Source organism: Marmota marmota, unplaced genomic scaffold (genome assembly GCF_001458135.2).
Source record: "Marmota marmota marmota unplaced genomic scaffold, marMar, whole genome shotgun sequence".
Taxonomy (NCBI): domain Eukaryota; kingdom Metazoa; phylum Chordata; class Mammalia; order Rodentia; family Sciuridae; genus Marmota; species Marmota marmota.
In genome coordinates this window covers 3558576-3580138 of record NW_026000101.1, presented here as the reverse complement: position 1 = coordinate 3580138, position 21563 = coordinate 3558576, and the positions used below count along the sequence as shown (strand labels likewise).

General features: G+C 38.4%; 1 protein-coding gene across 1 annotated transcript in view; it reads right to left on the bottom strand.

Moving 5' to 3' along the window:
• Svep1 (sushi, von Willebrand factor type A, EGF and pentraxin domain containing 1) overlaps positions 1-21563 on the bottom strand; it is a 169542-nt gene that overhangs the window by 21896 nt on the left and 126083 nt on the right. Inside the window, 5 exon segments of the mRNA XM_048783107.1 lie at positions 81-236; positions 3148-3373; positions 5482-8264; positions 9549-10221; positions 18727-18894. Coding sequence (XP_048639064.1) covers positions 81-236; positions 3148-3373; positions 5482-8264; positions 9549-10221; positions 18727-18894 — 4006 coding nt within the window.

Here is a 21563-nt window from a genome sequence, read left to right as displayed (position 1 = left end):
CAACTTGGGCTAATACTAAAAATATTCCCAAGTGTATCAGAAAAACAAATTAATTCTAGTTAAACAATTTGTTTTCTTACCTCTAATACATAGCCAGGTTCACACTGATACGTAATTGTGCTTCCAAAGGTGTATTTAGTGCCAACCACAAATCCATGTTCTGGACTTTCAGGTTCCCCACAGGAAACTGGGTTGCAGGATTCGTCAGAAATTGGTGGATCCCAGGAACCGTCAGGCTAAGTAACAAATAAATTTAGGTTGTCTTCAGGAATTAATACATAAGTGGAGAAGTTTACAAATATTGGTATGTGGCAGAATAATTCCCAAAATGACAGTCAAAAGAGCCTAGAATTTAGTCCTACTTTTTAGGGCTATTATTTGTAGCCCTAAAAAGCACACACCAATTATCAGATGGTCTTCACCATCATCAGCATTTTTGGACATTTCTTAAACAGATAAAATAAGTATTTTCTTCTTAATATAATCCATTCAAAAATCAAGAACACCAATCTCTATGATTTCATGATAAGACATGAGGACTGAATGGCTGATATAAATATTCCAAGATTTCTAACTAAGGCACCTTATATTTCATATGATTCCACATTTTCATTAAAAGTTTATGAGGACTGGCAGCCTTTAGGTGGGCTGCTCAAACTTTAAAAAGACAGTTTTCTTTTCTCCATTTCAAGATGAATACTTGAAAATATTCTATCATTATTTTGAAGGGGTCACTTAGTAAAAAAAAATTTTTCTTTAAATATTCTTTTTTTAAAAGTACTTTTTTTTTTAGTTGTAGATGGACACAATACATTTATTTATTTATTTATTTATTTACTTACTTACTTACTTACTTGTGTAGTGCTGAGGATCAAACCCAGTGCCTCACATGTGTTAGACAAATGTTCTACCACTGAGCCACAACCCCAGTCCCACAGTTGTTTTCTTTGAAGATTGATAGTTATTCTCTTGCTGACTGTGATACAGTGTGTGTCTATTTTTTTTGTAGTTGTAGATGGACAGAATGCCTTTATTTTAAAAGTTTCTTTTTATGTGGTACTGAGGATCAAATCCAGTGCCTCATGCACGCTAAGGCAAGAGCTCTGCCACTGAGCTACAGCCCCAGTCCCCGATTTTGTCAGAATAATTCATTAGTCATTCCTTTTTCCAACGCTTGTGATGTTTCCTTACAGTATCCACTTCTGACTCGTTTTTTTTCTGTTCCATTCATTTTTCTTTCTTTAACACCAATATTACACTGATGGGAAGGATTTTTGTTTTTTTGTGTGTTTTGGTTTTGGTACGGGGGATTGAAATCAGGAGTATTTTATTACTGAGCTACATCCTCACCCCCTTTTTTATTTTTCACTTTTATTTTGAGACAGGATCTCTCTGAGTTGCTGAGGCTGGCTTCAAAGTTGTGATTCTCCTGCCTCAGCCTTCCAAGTCATTGGTATTATAAGCATGGGTCACTGTGCTCAGCAAGTTCTGAAATTCTTAACATGTCTTAATCTGACAGTGTTGGTCTTCCTTCAGTATTAATTTTTAAAAATTTGTATTGATCTCTTTATATATTTATTTGTCCTACAAACTATAGAATCATTTAATTGCCTTGTAATAAAATATTTCTAGGTACTAATATAATCGTATGCAATTTATGCATTTAAAAACTTTGAGACCAGAAAATTAAACCAAAACCCAGTTAGGCAAGGATGAAGGTCCCATTATGTATGAGGAAGTAATGAAGGTTTTCAAAAATAAAATACTGGGGAAAAAAAAAAGAGTCACCAGGATCCAGGGTATCCAGGGAACCGGGGGACTACTCAGTTGTCCATACACCCAAACCTGGAGAACATCACTTTGATTCCATTAGTCATGGAGGGACTCTGCTTGATTCAGACAGTTCTTGCAAAAAAGCCTCCTCTCAATGTGGGCATGGGGGTGCATGCCTGTAATCTCAGCAGCTCCAGAGGCTGAGGCAGGAGGATTGTAAATTCAAAGCCAGTCTCAGCAACTTAGTGAGGCCCTAAGCAACTCAGCAAGATGCTGTCTCAAAACAAAACAAAACACAACACAAACAAAACAATAAAAATAAAAAGGTCTGGGGATATGGCTCAGTGGTTAAGTGCCCCTATGTTCAGTCTCTGATACCCCCTCCCTCAAAAGTCTCCCCTCAAAAATTTTAGCTGTAAATCTAAGTAAGATCTTCTAGAACTAAGCGAAATTTGAGAGCATGGTAACAATGGGAGTCATTTGACCTGTTCCCTGTGATGATTTTGCTTTTAGGTACGGTAGCAATCAATCATTAAGTATGCATGACTTACAAATGGAAAAGTCAGAGAGAATAAAATAATTCTTGAGTTCCTGCTACATTTTAGGCTTGTACTAGAAACTTCATATACATTAAATAATTTGATACTTTCAATTACCACAGATTTACAAAGAAAACAAGCTGGAGAAATGTAAGGTCACAGAACTTATTAATGTTTCAATGGAGACCAAAAAAAAAAAAAGAGTCTGGATACAAATCAACCACTATCTTTGAAAAGATCATTGTTTGCTGAAACAAACTCATGCATAGTTTCCTTGCTTTGTCTGGCTTCTCACAACCACCATACAAGATGTGTATTGTTATACACATTTCAAATAAGGAAACTGAAGATCAGAAATTTTAAGGAACTTTAAGAAAGTTCAAACAAGTCATGAGTAGCAGAGGCTGGATTTGACTCCAGTTGGCTGTCTGCTTCCGTAGACTTTGGGCTTTCTGCTGAAACTGAAAACATTTGGCATGACCCACGGTTCCTTTTTATATGACACTCTTTTGAGCAAAAAATAAACCTCAAAGCCCCAACCCCCAAAACCAAAACTAAAATCATTATGGTTAACTTGTCACAAATGTCCTGATACAGGTATTTTAACACTTCACCTAACTTAAGTACTTATAAGTTTCAAAATGAGAATGTTGGGAGGAAAGATACATTATTTTATTTTATTTTACTTTTTAACCAAGAAACTTCTTAAAACCTTTAATATAAATGAAAATGTGAGGCATCCTTTCTTCTCAGGACAGGAGACTGCACATTTTATCCTGATGACATATAGATGTCTAGAAATTTGATTTACATGTTCCAATTAAGATAGTCTTACCTGACATGTCGATACATTAGCTCCCTGATAGGCATACCCTTCTACACAGGTCACAGAAACTTGCTTATTCACACTGAAGTCTCCTCCATGAACAAGTATGTGTGTTGTGTTTGAAGGCAGAAGACACTGTTTAGGACTGCAGGAGATTGTCTCTGGGAACCAATGACCATCTTCCTGGCAGGTAAATGTATCTATATCTGTAACCATTATATAACCTTCTAGACATCTGCAATGGAAATGCAAGAATAAATGTCTTTAAAAAAGCACAATATAGTTTCTGACCTATTTTTGGATTTAAGAAGCCATTATAAGGCTCAGTAGACATTTAATGTGCTACATCAAAACTGATTCAAGGGCCGGGGATGTGGCTCAAGTGGTAGCGCGCTCGCCTAGCATACGTGGGGTACTGGGTTCGATTCTCAGCATCACATAAAAACAAAATATATTGTGTCCACCTAAAACTAGAAAATAAGTACTTAAAAAAACTGATTCAAATGTCAAGTGGATAGCATTGCCATGAAAAAAACATTATTATAGCAATGATAGTCAGATTAATCCTTAGCTATGCACATTCAAGATTAGCTAAGGCTAAAGTTTCTTTAAATGTTGATGTTATTTTTCTTCACTGGGAATAATAGCATTATTAAATTTATTTTTATTCTAAAAGCAGCTAAGAGTTCAAGAAATTATAGACAAAGTTCAAATAGACTCATCTATTGGTAAAAGTATAATATAATTAATACTTACTGAGCATCTGCTTTGTGCTAAGTATTGTTCTAAGCTCTACATAGGATATTTCTTTCAATTCTGATTATTGGGTATTATCATGTAACTGCAGTATTAGTGTTCAAGCTCAACTCAACCTAGCTCTCATACTTTCTATGATTTTTAAAATTCGCATTTATTTATTCAATAAGTGTTTACACAGCCCTTGGTAAATTCTCGTCACTGTACTAAATGCTGTACAAATAGCAACTCGAATTCTAATGTCACCCTTAGGAGTAGTGCTATGATTATCTTTATTATCTTTATTCCCATTTTGCAGATGATGAAATTTACACCAGAGATCAAGTGGATTGCTTAAAGCCACATGTTGATGGAATGATTGGGCTGATTACCTGCCTCCTATCAAGCTCAATAGTAAATCTATTATTTAGAGGGACTGTGGCTCTGCAGTCCATACTTTTACCATGATTCTAGACTGTCTTTTAGATTAAATGATTTAATTTATTAACATTTATTCCTAGATAACATTCTAAAAATTTCACAAATTGCCAGCATAGTTAGGTGTCAGAGGTTTTACAAATGCATAGGGATTTAATTATCAGATATTAAGTAAGGATCTGAAAGATGATGTAATCAACATCCAACAGGGAACAAAAAGCAGGGAAGTCTTGAGAGGCAGGTGGCACTGTGGCTTCTCAAGATACTTTGACTCACTAACATCCAAATGGAAACTTTAAAATGTGGTTCCAAAGCAAGGAATAATAGTTTTGTTTTTTTTTTTCTCTTCAGTGCATTATCCACTACTCCTCAGCATCATTATCATCTCAGCCCCCTCTTGGAGCTACTGATTGCTGCATTTATAACGTGGAGCTAAGATTCCACAACAGAATGCTTAAGAAGAGTTGCTGAATTATTAGTCAAATCCAACACAAGAATACATGGAGGCTCATCCATAATTAATTCAGAGATGTAAATAAAATTTAAATTGTTTTAGAGGCTTTCAATACATTTGAACATTTTAGTTATTTGTTCCCAAACCTAATTCACAAATTAATTCCACACTTTATCGTATTTTATTTTAATAATACATTTTAGATGGAGAAATTTCCAGCAAAAATCATGGTCTGGGCATTAAATGCTTGGTTTATTTAGATGACATAGGTTGGAAGTCCCTTTTAGATTATCTCTTTTCTTTTTATTGTTCAATGCAAGTTGTACTTTTTGGCCTGAATTTTCTTTATTTTCCCTAACATTCACATGTATAAATATAACCATCAAGTTACAAACATAAGGAAATTTACTATCATGATGTTTTAAAAGAGCCTCACAATTCAAGAGCTATCCAAGATAGCTAAAGGATCTTGTTGTTTCAAGATAGTTATGGTAATTACATTAGAAATCAGTCATAAAAAACATAAATTTACTTTTACACTCAATATACTTCTGCAAAATTATATGTTGAGATAAATCCAGTGTTAACAGTTTTGATTCTCGGAGAATAGTCCAGAGGTGGTGGTTTCTTCCTCCCTAGCTAAGTTTTGACCTATCACTTTCATTTTACAATCCTCCTGCCTGCACCCCTTGGAGACCCTAGAGTCATAGTCTTACCTGAGTTTCACTTTGCTTCCATAGGTGTGTTCCTCTCCTGTTGCCACTGCATTGATGACAGATGGTGGGGGTCCACAGGACAGGGGCTCACAGACGGGATAAGGCTGGCTCCATGTCCCTTTCTCTGTACAAACAAGTTCTGATTTGCCTCGTTTGACATAGCCAGCTTTGCAGCTGTAAGTTACCACGATTTCCTCCAAAGAGCTGCTTTCCCTGATGAATGAGTTTGGGATGGTTGGGGGAGGACCACAAGAAACATGTTTGCAATGTGGGAAGTCAGAACTCCATTGGCCATTGGCTTCGCAGATGATTTCAGAAAGTCCTTGGAGCTTGAAGCCTTTGAAGCACTGAATGTGGGCTACCTTTCCACAGCCAAAATCAGTCCCATTGACAGTTCCACTTTGAATTACTGGTGCGGAACACCTGCAAGGTAGGCAGGAAGGTGGGCTGCCACTCCAGGAACCATTGGAGAGACACCGTCTTGAAGGACTTCCATGAAGCTTATAATCTGAAAAACACTGGTACTGTATATGCCGTCCATGATAAAAGGAAAAACCATTAGGGAAGCCATGGGCAAGATCTTCCGGAGGTCTACAGTGGACTAGTTTGCAGACAGGAACCTCTGCATCCCAGGTACCATCTGACTGACAGGTGAGTTTTGGAGCACCATGCAACACATAGCCCTCCTTACAGTGGAACACCACTTCCTTCTTGAAGCCAAAGTCCAGGCCATCCATCATTCCATTTGTCACCTGTGGTGGGGTGGCACACCTGACAGGTATGCAGTTGGGAGTGACTCCACTCCAACTTCCATTGGCAAGACAAACACGACTCCTGGTTCCCTCAAGCAAGAACCCTTCATCACAAGTGTACTCAACCTTCTTTTGAAATGTATACTCATCACCTTTCACCTGGCCATTGGCTGAGATTGGTGGTGAGCCACAATCCACAGGAATGCAAACTGGCTCAGACCCATCCCATTTTTCATTTTCCTGACATGTTCTCTTCTCAGTGCCATTTAACACATACCCAGGATTACACGCATAGTGCACAACGCTCAGATATGTGTAGCTGCTTCCTTTGATGGACCCATTCATGATTGGATGTGGCTTTTTGCATGAAATGGCCTCACAGTGTGGCGGGGCACCACTCCACTTCCTATTCTGTAGACAAATTTGCAAGTCAGAGCCTACTAGAACATGCCCGGGATTGCAGCTATACTGCACAGCACTTCCCACAGTAGCCTCTTTAAAATGCAAAAAGCCATTTTCAGGAACAATAGGTAAGTCACATTCAATTGAATTGCAGGAAGGTGCACTGCCATTCCAAGTTCCATCTTCCTGGCAGATCAATATGGGATTCCCCAAAAGCTCATATCCTGGGTTACAGGTATAGGAAACCACAGTGCCATATAGAAAGTTGGATGAATGTGCATCAGGAGACTCCTTGGTATTTTCCCAGGTTTTAGCCAAACGTTGAGGAGGGTGAGGAGACAGATATGGAACTTCCATCATGTCATCTTCTTGATCAGAATATCTCTGGTTATCTTTGACTTTAGTACATTCTCCAAAATCTATATGAGGAGGGAGACCACAGTCTATGGGTACACACTTTGGGATGGAGCTTGACCATCCTGACTCTTTACAGGTCTGCATAGCATGACCAGCCACCTGAAACCCAGGGAAGCAGCTATAGATGATCATGGCACCAAAGCTGTAATCTGCGCCTTCTACAAAACCATTTTCAATGGGTTGTGGGGGATCACAGTGAATGGCATTGCAAGATGGGGCATGCCCATCCCAATTACCTGTCTCTAAACAGGTCAGGTCTTTGGGACCTTTGAGTAGGAAGCCTCGGTCACAAGAGTATGTAACGATATGTCCGTAGTGAAGGTTTGTGTAAGAGAACTTGCCATGTGAGATCTTCTTGGGCTTTGGGCACTCAATGGGTCTACAGGTTGGTTTTCCTCCAAGCCAGTGACCATTTTCTCCACAAAGATTGGTGGTATTTCCTACCAACTCAAAGCCTGGCTTGCAGGTATAGAGAGCTGTGCTGAGATAGGTAAGGCCTTGCACATCAATGATGCCATTGGGGAGTTCCTCGGGTTGGGGACACTCTACTGGAACACATTCTGGCAGTGGAGAGCTCCAGGTGCCATCAGCTTGACAGAGAATGGTAGCATCTCCTTTTAGGAAAAACCCGTCTACACAAGAATACTTGACAGTGCTTCCAATATGAAGGGCAGCAGAAGGAGCAGGGACACCAAAGGAAATGAGAGGAGGTGGACGGCAAAGAACCATCTTACACACGGGAAACGAGTCATTCCATTGCTTGTTTGGCAAGCACTTCATGACAGAGGGACCTTGTAGAACATGCCCTTCTTTACAGGAAAATGTCACCACTCCTACCTCAGTAGTTGACTCCTTCAGTACGAGCTGGTTTTCCACGAGGGGCGGATCGGCACACTTGGCGGGCACACACTTGGGGTTTGACTTCTTACTCCATTTGCCAGATTTCTGGCAGGTCCAGGAACTGTCACCAACAAGCTCATAACCCTCATTACAGAAAAATTGAACCTTGGCCCCTACTTCAAAGTGTTCTCCTTTCATGAAGCCATTCTGGATTGGGGGAGGTTTTCCACAGTTGAGAGGGACGCAGGACAGAGGGGATTCACTGTGCCAGTGGCGACTGGCTTGGCAGACATACACAGGACTCCCCACGGACTTGTAGCCTGGGTTACACTGGTACCTCACTTCACTCTCGAAGATCCTGCCCGTTGTGTGCTGAATGACAGGGAGAAAGTGAGTGCACATAATTTATATGGCAGAAAATATAACTGACTAAATGCTTTAGCAGTAAAAAAAAAAAAAAAAGAACAAAACCAGAGGCTTACATAAAAACGCATTCATTAGGAGTTAATAAAGATTTGCGTTTTTTGTTCAGCAGGTCCACTTAATGTTTTTTTTCCTAACTGGAAATGTAGAAGTGAAATATAGATCAAATTAAATAACACCTACTGCAGAAATATTTACCATAGGACTGAGCCCATATGAAGTAAAATATCAATATACTCTATATTGATAAGGTATGCTTAAAAAATTATAGATTGCTTGGTAAAGTAAGAAAAAATCTTGATGACCAAAGAAATGCTACAGTTTGCTGTTTTAACCACAGAAAAGGAAACACACAAATGCATATACATTTGTTAATGATAATAATAATAGATGATAATAATAGAAATAAAATATTTTTATGGATACATCTTAAGAATCTTATTTGTTTTCTTCATAGCATAGTTTTAAAAATTGCTCCTGTAACAGAGGATTGAAAATAAAGATGAACCTTCCATCTTTAGCCATTTTATTGTTTTTAATGGTACTGAGGATTGAACTCAGGGCCTTACACATGCTAGGCAAGTGCTCTACCACAGAGGCACATCCCCAGACTCCTTTCATCTTTAAAAATAAAACTTTAATATTCATGATCTTAAAAATTTAAGTACATAATATAATAATGGATCTTTTTAGGCAGATGAACTAATAATTAAACATTTAAGATGATTATTATGGTTCTTTGTTAGTGATAACAATAAATAGAAATAAAAAAATTACTGCTTCAGGGCTATGGTGAACTTAGCAGTATTTGGAGTTATTTCCTGGTTTTGTTTGAGGGTCCCAAGTACATGTAAACATCATGCTATCAAGGACCTAATTGTACTGTTCAATGCTAGTGCTCATAAGTATACCTAGCAGCTAGCAGAAGCTCTGGAAATATTTGTTAAGTAAATAAATTAAGAAAAATTTCATACTCATTCTCTATATCTTCTTCCAATGGACAGAAAATAAATCTAAGCAAAAAGTCTTTCACTTAGACTACCTATATACTAATAGAATATAGAAAGCTGTATGTCAAAAGGACTCAGAATCATCTTGTTTAAATATTATCCCATGTTCACCACCAATAGCAATAATCTGTTTACTGGCCTTGCTTCTGAACACCAGGGTTAGTCATAGTGGGCTGGTCCTGGAAGTGAGAAGCATGGACCATTTTGCTAATCAGTTTCTTACCTCCAGAAAGCCATTCTCAATCCTAGGTGGTTCACTGCAAGATACAGGGTGGCAAGTGGGAATGGGGCTACTCCACTGTCCCGTGGCTTCACAGGTGCTCTTCTTCTCCCCTTTGATGTAGAACCCTCTGTTGCAGCTATAAGCTACCAAGGCCCCAAAACTGTAGTTGGATCCACTTGCGTAGCCATTCATGATGCTTGGCGGCTCTCCACACCGCACCGGGATGCACTGGATGGATGTGGGGGAGGGGGTCCACTGCCCGCCTCTCATACACTCTATTTTTGCTGAAGTGTTCAGCACAAAGCCTTCCATGCACTTAAAGCTCACAACTGAGCCAGCTGCAAATTTTTCTTTGTTCAAAGATTCCAAGATGCCATAAGAAACGGATGAAGGTTTTTCACAGAAATGAGCTATGCAGTGGGGCATGGCCTGACCCTCTGGGGGAACCCACTTTCCATGGGCATTGCAGAGGAGCTTGGAATTGTCTGCCAGACTGTAACCATCTGAGCAGTAGTAGATTGCGATGTCTCCAAAGAGCCGATGGCCAGTCTCTGGAGAGGCATGGTCCACGTTGGGGGGCTCGTCACAGGAGACAGCCAGACACTGTTGGTTACTTCCACTCCATTTCCCATTGGCCAGACACTCAACAGTATCAGGCCCAGCAAGGGTATACCTAAGAGGTTGATGGAAAAGAGACAACAACTAATTATACTGATTATTTGAGAAAAAGCATTTGCATCTATTTTCAGATCTTTTCAACAGCAACTTTACTTTTATCTTTGTTCTTTAGTATTATAAAGAATATTATAGTTACTATTTGAATATTGAGCTTATTGATCAAGTGAACTTCATTTGAGATATGTAAATGCATTTTGATGTTAATATTGTTTGTTCAGAAAGAGAAATGGATTTAAGATTTTTCCTATTTAAGGAACTCTAATAACTGTTGCACATGTTCGAAATAAAAGCGAGAAGTAAGCGATGGTCCTATTTGATACAATTTAAAATGGGAACTCCATCTGTCTATAAGACGGCTTTAGTCTGTTGCTAGCACTTGTCTTTGAAAAAGCTTCACGTTAAGCCTAGAAGAGCTCATAGTTATATAATTATATTCAGTGAACTTTAAAACAGTGATTATAATTTCAGTCTTTAATGCCTCTAAAACTTTTTATCTATGTGATTAGAGTTAAAAGCCATGTTTTGCATATGGGCTTTGTTATTCAATCAGAATGAAAAATTTTGCTTAACAGTTCTTTCTTTATGCATAAGGTATGATGACATATGTCTACATAGGATGATAGATTGATGATATGAAAAAATCTTATTCTCAAGTGCTAGCTCAACGAAGCAGAACAAAATATTAGGATATGCAGTATTAGTGCTATTATATTTAAGTCATTTTTATTTTCATGATCATTCTATTGAAGAGAAAGATGACAGAGTTTTAAAATAATATCTAGCATGTGCTCAGTCTGTCATTTTGATAATAAATGGTAAGGGGACTAAAATAATTGAGTACTTAATAGTTTAGACAAATTGATTGGTTCATTTAAAGATGAGTCCATGGTGCTTCAGATAGGCTCAGTAACTTGTCTAACGTCACACAACTGTAAGCAGTAGAAATGAGATCTGAATTTGGTTTATCAGATTCTAACACTTCTAACAGTTTCCACAATACTGCTCTCTTTTCAAAACAAGGTCGGTAAGGTCACAATTTGTGGGTGTCCTATGGAAAATGTACTGCAGTGTCAGTAGCACAAATTTATTTGACCCATCAGTCATTAAACATTCTTAGGTCATTAGTTATCAGAAAATTATCTTGAGATCTCTTTTAGTTTTATAAAGGATTGGCTTTTGTACAGAGGTTGGAATTCCCTTATCCTAGTGGGTGATTATTTATGAAATGTATAGGAAATAGGTAGATCAAGGGCAAAATGGTAGGGCATCTGTAGAGATATGTACATTCATCCTACCCACTGTCTTAGGTCATGCAATGGATAGAAGGAGTCTGTAAATGAATACTCATTGATGTGCCCAACAACTGAGTGAGTCTCCAGTTATGACCTGCTGTACTTCATTGTTTGAATAAGCTCAATTCTTTATATAAGGATCTGAACTTAACATTTAGATGACTTCTATCTTAGAAGATGCGGGAAGGTATACAAACAACATGTTAAAAACAAACTTTTATCATGGAAAAATCCATTATCCCTGATTTGGGTGTACAGATTCTACTGTTCCTGTGTAGGCTGTGCTCTGAGTGGAAGTCCCATTGGCTGGCTCCTGATATGTTATAGCACAGTTTGCATCATTTGCACACTTTGAAATATGCTTTCTTATGTTCATGGATCCGTTGATGTTGCCAGCATATTTCATTGGCTGAAGTTCACAGACATAACCTCAGACATCCTTGACTTACAAGAATCCATTGTGCCATCTATAAATTTTTTCCTTTATTTCATGAGGTCAGCTGATTTGAGGAAGGAGCATCTACCTCCAGAACCCTCCTTATTCCACCGAGTCTCTGGAGAGCACAGGAATTGTGTTTTATAATTTGTCAGCACTTTGTTAGGCCTCTGACCACCTGATCTGAAAAATCTCCACCAACAACTTCTGGTGGACAATCACAACCGAGCTGTTCTATAATTTAAGGGAATATCACCACTAAATATATATTTCTTTGAATAAATGAATTAAAAGAATGCATTTTCAACACTATCCATGATTTCTTAGAACCTACACTCCCTTAGGTCTAACCTACAATCTTGAATTTTCTTTATGACCCTCAGCCCCTTATTAAATAACTTTGAAGGGCCTGCCATGTGCCAGAGTCACTTCCTTAGTGCACAGATGTGATGCCAATGCATCTACTGGCTTGCACCTCTGCTCCCTACCCCACAACTACCTGGGGGCACCACAGGCCCCCTTCATGCCCACAGTGCTCAGTTGAAGGAGGAGTGATGGATTCTGACAGAGAATGGGAAGGGGAGAGAAGGCCTCCCAGTTATGAGAGAGGAGAAGTGGAAGAAGGGTCGTGCAGGGCAGAAGAGTGGCAGGAACAAAGCAAGGGGAGTGTAACACTGCGGGGACACACCGGGAACTTACAAATCCGAGTGGCATACAGACACCAGGAAAGGGGGGAGGAGGGCAAGAGCTAGAAATGGGTATTTTCTGATAGGGTTGCCCTGGTGTTTGGTGGGTGAGCATGTGCAGCCACAGATCTCTGCCCCCATTCCTGACGCAGATCTCCTGACACCTTTGTAACATCTTGATAATAAAAACGTGGAAAAATAATATTTAGAGAATGGTAAAGTTGTATAGAGATGATGAAATATGCCCATAAATGCTGGCTTCCAAAGCAAGAACAATTGGAAACAAATCTAAAATGAATATTTAATTAAATTCTGCTCAATACAATAGTGAACCAAATTCTGTTCAACAGAATGTAACAGATTACAACATTTTGTGCTCTCATTCAAAAGGCATTAAGGACTCTCTGGCAGGCTTTTATTGAAAATCAGGCCATATATATTTCTGAATAAATTGTTTTATTCCTTAAATCCAAGGAAAAATGGCCCATCAAGATTACATTAGTGCCTTAGAAGGGCACATTTGAAGATGAACTGGCTGGGATACATTTTCATGTTTCTGGAGTGATAACCCCAAATCCTTTGAAAATGGGCAGAGTAGTTTTTCAGTAGCAAACGATTTTCAGTGATTTGATTCACATGCTGAGTGCAGGCTGACTAATTGGCATGTGCTTGGGAAACTTTAAGAGAAAGCTCCCGAGTGGGGTATTAGCTCTTCTTCTAAAGAAATAGAACAGCCCATTAAATAGCTGCAGTTAATAAGAACAATAGGAAGCATGAATGTGCATCAGTAATTAATCTTGCTTTCAATTAATAACAACATTCAAAGCTTTTATCTGAACATATCCAATAATTGCATTCAGCAAATGCAATTTGAGAAGAATCAAAAAGGGGAAAATTTGATTAGGTTTTCAGGAAATCAATAGCCCTTCCACCCTCTGAGATTCACACCAAGGAGTATAAACCTAAGGATCAGGAGGCAAACAAGAAACAAATGACCACTTATATATTTGTGCAAACAACTGGAAACCTCCTAGGTTTTGGGGTTTGCAGAGAAAGCTTCAAGAAGCTAAATGTTTTGATAAAAGATGAAATTTTTAGTGGCCAAGTTTAGGGAAGGGTGTGGAAACAAAGCTTCTTGCTTCTTTCTTTTTCTAGCATTCGTCCTCCTATGCTGGCCTCCTGAAGTCTCTGCCAGTTTTTTGTTCTCAGCTTGAGAGTGGACCTTGCTCCTGTAATTCAAGGAAAGATGGATGCAAAGCACAACACAAGCATAAAAGGAAAAAACTCTTGAGACGGCAGCAAGAATGTGTAAGTGTGTCATGCAATAAACAGGCCTGGGTTGGTTACAAGCTGTACAGGGCAGAGAACGCACAATTGAGACTGGAAGTAACCCCTAATCATCTAATAAGGTCAATAGCACCTAAGGAGACATCAAGACAGGCCACAGTATGCAGAAGCCATGACTTGATCACAGTGATGCTGTCCCTGAATAGAACAAGACACGGAGAACAGGTTGGCCTATGCCAATCAAACCTTTGGGGAAGAAACAGAAGAGGAGTAAAAGAGAGAGAGGATGAAAACCGACTCCTGGTTCTGGCTGTAACATAGTCTGAAATCTCTCCTTATTCAATACCTGATAAAGTATGACAGACACTATTTTCAATGCATAGCTGAGCTGACCAGAAAGAAAAGCTCCATGTTCTAGGCACGAGGAAGAAATTAAAACCAGAAAAGTAAGCCTGTGAATGAATGCCATGGCGGATCCTGGATTAGATGAGGAAAGGAAGTGGAGTTGAAGGAGAGAGTGACAGCTGAGTCTCTGGCGTGAATCTACATCCTCGGAGGAGATGCACTGAAAGGATGATCTAGCAAGATCCCACCACAGGCCCAACTCTGGGGTGGAAAAATAAAAGTCCCCACGAAGGCATCAATCTACAAGTCTGCACCTCATATGGATTTGAGGTCAGAATTGATAGCACTCACTTTGTACAGAAAACCTTCAAATTGATAAATTAATGTAAAATTAGGTTGGCGATACTCTTGGGGTACCTGGTAGAAAAAATTATCCACATAGTCATATCATAACAAATTGGCATATGTTGAACAAGCCCTGTTTACTATAAGGACACAATCTGAAATTATAAAACATATGTAAGCATATCTATCTTCTATAAACTGTAATGCCAGCACATCAATGATGAATGAGATAAATAGAAGAAAATTCTCTAAAATCTTAAAAGAAAAAAAAGTTGGGCATGGTGACACATGCCTGCAATTCCAGTGATTCATGAGGCTGAGGCAGGAGGATCACCAATTTGAGGCCAGCATGAGCAACTTAGATACTGTCTCAAAATAAAAAAAATAAAAAGGTCTGAGGATGTAGCTCAGTGGTAAAGCACCCCTGGGTTCAATCCCCTGTACTTCAAAGAATGAAAAGAAAAAAAAAAAACCTAAACTAAACTAAAATTATGGTATGAAGTATGTTTACAAAGATCAATGATTCAAATTCAATTAAAAAAGAAGAGACTATAAAAAAGAGAAATATCTGAAAATCAACAAATAGAAATTCTAGAATAAACACAAAGGAAAAAAAATTAAATGAATAGACACATTCAAAAACAGACTATAGAGAGTAGAAAGAAAAATTAGTGAATGGGAAGGTATGTAAAAGGAAATTACCCAAATGTAATCAAATTGATCAAAAGAAAATATAACAGATTAATAACCATAAAAAATAAAAATAGGTAATTTATACATTGCTCATTTTTACAAGGAACTACTGTAGCAGTGCATATGAGTTGACTTACCTGTATCAACAGGGATAAATGTGAAAAGAATAATGTTAGGTGAAAAATCCACATTTAAAGGATAAATTATGAAGCAACACATACAAAACTCACAAATCTACAGAATATTTTTATGGGGACATATGTATGTGATAAAGACAAAATGTACCATGTTTCTTTGAGGAGAGTAGAAGAATGAAGAGGATGGCTTTCTCTTCACAATACTGTTTTTCTTTTATAAAAGGAGATCTATGGTAATTATGGCAAAAATTTACATGTACTTTTATCTCAGCAATGGATACATGAGTATTTTTTAAAAAGAAGAATTCTGTTTTCTTTTTTGCCTTTCTATATGTTTCAAATGTTTCATGAGAAATTTGGCCTAAAAAAAAGGAATAAGACAGAGAGGATCTTTCCAGAGCACATCAAAGAGGGGATGATGTGTATAAAAGGGAATACAGTTCTTTCTCTCAACAAGAGTTTTAATTTCAGAAAAGTAAACCTGCCTCTTAATAGTTGATTTTTTTCTTTTGGAAAAAAAAATTATAGTGATTTATAATTGTGCATAATTTATATAAATTTGATTAGATGCTAAGATAGTTTCTCCCATGTTATTGAAATACCACCACATTATATAACCCTCATGGTAGAGAAAACAGTACTATAGCCAAACTTACATAGCACTTCATGTCTATAGAAAGAACTGTTATAAAGGGTCTCATTTCCCTTGGTAGCTTTGTGACTTAGGTGGGCAGACTGACTTCCATTTAGTCAATGACAGAAAAGCTCCACAGATCAATCACAGATCAGATGGGATCTCTAAGATAATGTGGCACAATATTTTCATGTCTCAGATAGAAAAAAGAGGGGAATAATATAGATTCTACCAGGGCTGGGGTTGTGGCTCAGTGGTAGAGCGCTTGCCTAGCATGTGTGAGGCACTGGGTTCGATTCTCAGTACCACATATAAACAAACAAGTACCACATATAAACAAATTTATTTATATAAACATATATATATAAAGTATCTTATATATATATATATTTTTTTTCTACCAAGTCCCATATTTGTTAAGGGGCAATATCAGAAAATTTATGTGGAAGTCTTTTGAAGAATGTGAAAATCCTCTTCAGATGAATGGGTTTGTTGTTATTTTAACTTCTTTATTGCTTCTTTAAATACACCACATGTAGATATGGAGAGACATTTGGAAGGCAGAAAACTCTTCTTGTGTAATCTTACAGATAATAGTCTGTGAAGAAGTGTATGATTTGTGAAGAAAAGATGAAAAAAATAGAAATTTGCAAACATCATGATCTTTAACATTTAAAAATATATGCCAAGACAAGATTCTGGGGGAAAATGAAGTAAAATGTTAACATTATTTATTTCTGGGTCTCAAAATGATGGGTGAGTCTTCAATATAGATTTTTGTATTTTCTATAGTTATTTTTGTATCTTCTGTAGTTTAACTATAGTTTTATATGATGATTATGCATCAGCAGAAGTTGTCAATACCTTGATATTATTTGGAACATAAAACCATAACCACCACAAACACTTAAATACAGAGGACTCTTTAAAATTAGTCACATAAGTGTGTCACCAGTAATAATGCTTTCACACTCCAGAGAGACTGCAGCAGCTCTTCACACATTCGGAAGCAGCCATAGCAGAGGTGTTGCTATCTTCTGGATTTATGTCATAAACACTTAAATGAGTTTTAAATTGTCCCATGCAGCTCACACCTCTGTGAGTCACACCTCGGTGCACAATTAGGACCATCAACGCCACTCCTGCACTGACACATTCATATTAAAGAGATTTCCTTGTCACATAAGAAGGTGTTAAGATTTGGAATTCGAAAAGTTGATCTCACAGAAGTTTAGAGTAGAATGTCAGTTACCAGAGGCTGGAGGGAAGGAAGGAGGGATGGGGAAAGGTGGATCAGTTAGGATTAAGAAGTGAGACTACCGATAACAATCATGTAAATGTGTATTTCAAAAAGCTACAAGAAAGGAGTTTGAAATTTTCACCATAAAGAAATGATACATGTTTGATACATATGTTTAACCTGATGTAATACATTCCAGGTGTATTGAAACATTACATACTACCCCACTAGTATGTTCAATTTTAATTTTTTTATATATATCAGTTAAAAAAATAAAAAAGGAAAGATCTGGAATTTCAGTAACTGAAGCCTCTGAAGATATTTCGGCAAAAAAAAAGAAAAAAGAAAAAAAAATATTGTCTCCACCTGCTGGCGATCATGTGTTAGTGGGCTGGTCTACACAGGTAAAATGAAATCCCAGTTCCATGTGAGCACAGAAACTATGTCCTCGAGCCTGCATTCTTATCATTACAATAATGGCTAGGTTTATTGGGTCGATCAGCTTTTTTCTTTTTTTTTTTTTCTCGGAAAAGCCATGCATTATATCATTTTATTCCCCATACTATTTGTAAGTATGAACCTTTAATGAGCTTGTTTTACACAGGAGGATAATCAAGGCATAGAGAGGTCACACCACTCCCAAGGCCACACAGTTACTGAAGGACAGACTGGAAAAGGAATCCAGAAGACGCCAACCCCTCTGCTCTTGCAAATGTGTGAAGAGCAACTGCAGTTTAACTGGAGTATGAAAGCATTATTAATGGCAAAAATAATTAATAAGAAAGCACAGGAAAGAAAAAACAATGATTGCAATTAATGCAAGTCAGACGAACTGGAGTGTAACCACCCTCAGTGCTGTATTGTCTGCCTTGAGACCCTAAGCAGATCAGCCCACAGGGAGCCCTTCCCTTCTCTGCACTTCACAGGCCTTTCCCGAAGATCAAATGAGACCAGAGTGTGAAAGCCCTTTGTAACTTGCTTCCTGTTTTTCCAAATATTATCTCTGAATTAAGTCAGATCATTCGCAATGTAAACCCTTGAACTTTATCTTTCTGTTTTCCTGAAGATACATAATCTTTATGTTGTGACTTAAAGTCTTGCCTTTGTTTTGCAGAAGATAAACACACAAATGCCTTAAATGTGCTTTTTTCCGTATTTGGCTAAAGTAGAAAGATGTTTTTCACTCATTGCCTATGTCTGCTATCAAGGCTTAATTTAATACATTTAACAAGTTCCAGGAAAACCCTGTTTTCACAGGAAAACATGTCTCTGCTGTCAAAAAACAAGCATAAAGCTCTCTTTGGCTGCCAGGAAATTGAATTTTGTGTCCAGGGGTCCACCCTCTGCAGCCAGGAAGTGTCCCTTCCCCAGCTCTGATATTCCTTTCTTCCTAGGGTTTACTCACCCTTCTTTGCATGTATAACTGACAGTGCTCCCAAATGTGAAATTACTCCCAGTGATGACAGCATCTTTGATGGCAGGTGGCTCTCCACAGGAGATAAGATGACAGGTAGGTGGCCTTCTGTCCCAGCCGCCAGAAGCCGTGCATTCAATGAGGGAAGGGCCCTGTAAGCTACAAGAAACAAGGACTTGTGATAATAAAAGCAAATGTGACTCCATTTTGTTTTGTAACTCCATCCTGTAAAACAACCATGCCAAGGAGAAGGGTCATGACTGGGGCAAGATGTTCTTTTCCTTTTGCCATAGAAATCTTTAAGAACATGGAACTACCTAATGGGGCATTGTTTCTGTAACTAGGGTTACGGGTTCTGTTTCTGTAACTGGGGTGACTGGGCTAACTGTGATTGGTTAGACTTCCCTCCACCTGACCCCACTCTCCCACTTCGGTAACCCAACTTGCTTGCATTGGCTAGACCCCCGAACATCCCTTTTGTGGTTTTCAGGTTATAAGGGGCGCCCTTGCAATTGTTTGAGGTTGATCAGGGGAACAGCTTTATGTTCTGGTCAGCCGCCACCGGTGTGCTTCAATAAAGGCTTGATTCGATTATATGTGAGTGGTCCGGAAGTCAGTTTATGAAACCCCGGGATGAAACTTTAACTATAACAGACTCTAGGTCACCGTTACCATTGGTTAATTATTTACTGCTATGGAGACGAGTTAGAGAGACTCACAAGAAAATGGAGGACCTTTGAGAAGCTCTTGTATATAAAAAATGGTGTGTCTTCATATTTCATTACTTGATATAAAAATAAGGGGAATTTAAACAGGCCATATACCATTTAAAACAATAAAACAATAACCACTTGGTGCAAAGTAGAAGTTTAATGTGCTCACAGGTTGTGGTGTGGGGCACTCCAGACGTTGTGAATAGCACCTTACTTGAATGAAAAGTGTTGATAGGCTTATTAGGACCCAACTGGAAGGGAGACACCTGAGTAAACAGGTAATCAGAGTGACTGAGGTCAAAGGGCACCGTCCTTGCCATAAACCTGGGCTTTTGAACCCTGTTGCTTGGGAAGACTTCCAGCCCTCCTTTTTAAAACCTGGCGTCCCTGTGCCACGGAGCATCATTGTCTCATTCATTCTACTTCCTGCTTCCTTGATCTGTTTCTCTTCACGTGCTGTTGACCACCTTCTAATCACAACCTTTCTCTATTCCTTCATTCCAACACAATCACTAGCCATCAAATTAAACTATCAGTATTAAGAACCGAGACCCTTGTTCTAAAATTAGAGGACCACCCAGATTGTTCTTCCTTCTCCATTTCCTGCTAACCTGTTTGTTGAGCTATTCTCTATCCCAGCTCCTTATCAGCCATCACCATCTCACACTGAAAATGAAAGCAGAAACTAACCCCAAAGCCCTGGAGCCAGTATATTACATATCTTGGCTTTTTGTTTCTATAAATTGTAACATGTCTATAAGACGGGGAAGGCAGTTAGCTGTCTTCCCAGATTTGGCCAAACTGTGATGATATTTTATTTTTCCTTTTTATATCATCTTTCTCTCTCTCATTTCTGCTGCAAGTGGTGACTGAATTCAAGTACTCAGGCCCTCAGCAACCTTGGGCAACAGAACTGGTGCCTCCCTGGTAGGACTAACGCCTTCTGATGGAGTTCTTAGGAGATGGCCACTCCAAGGGCTTCACCAATGGTAGTCAGCCCTGGAAAAAGGGAAAGAAATGTTCCTGCAGCTAAGACACTTTGTTTCAGGACCCAGCTCTTCTTTCAAGCCAGGGTTGACTGCCCTTACCACTTTTGATAGACTGGGAAAATGAATTTTTATGAATCTACAGGCCTCAAATTCATTCGACCCGCTAAATTCTTGAGGGCTCTGCGTGTTGACCTCATTTTTTCTTTCCCTTGTCTTCTGGGACTTTTTAGCCAATGTGGGGTTCTTGAGCCAATTTGGGTTCTTGAACTGTTAGTCTGACAAGGAAATTTGGCCTTGTTCTTAGATAGTAATAAGTATTACTTCTTGCAGTCTGTATTTAAAATTATTGCAGTTCTGTGGTAATGTACCTAAAAAAGTTCTAAGCCTGATGTCAGATAATTCTTGACATTAAATGTAAAATGATGAGCTTTCTACCAAAATGGTAAATCTTGGTCTGCATAAGGAGGACTCTAATAAACACTCTTTAAATGCGACTCTTGGATAGAACTTAATTACTTTACAGAAAAATTGGGTATTTTTTCTTGTCTGTCAAATTCTACCCAAGTTACAACTCTTAATGTTTTAAGATGTTAGTTACTGCCTGTTAAACTTAATTGTGAACTCTAGGTAAGCTTAGATTAAGAATTGTTCTTTCTAGACCTCTTTTTTGAAATTTTTTTTCAAATTTGGTTGAAAAGTGTCTTTTGATGACGACTTATAGCCATCTATCACTTTCTTTCCAATGTGGGAATCAGATCAGATCAATGGATAAAACAAGTCCACTGGTGACATAGGACTGGTGGGTAATCATAAAAGTCTTCAGAGAAACTCATTCAGAGATGGGGTAAGCTGTCATAATCAAAAGGGAGTCACGTGATAACCTGACCAAAAAATAAGGTGGAGTGACAGGATTCTTATGCATGGCTATCTGGCACTCAAGTCCTGCCACTAGGTGGAGCCCTATCTTCAGACTTCGGATCTTTTCATCCCATGCCCTTGAAGCAATCCACACACCAAATGCAGTAATAAACAGCCAGCCAGATGAAACGGTGCCCCAAGTCTCTCAAGACTCTGGATGGACAAGCTGGAGGGGAACTGTAATGGAATCCATTTAAATAGAAAGTCA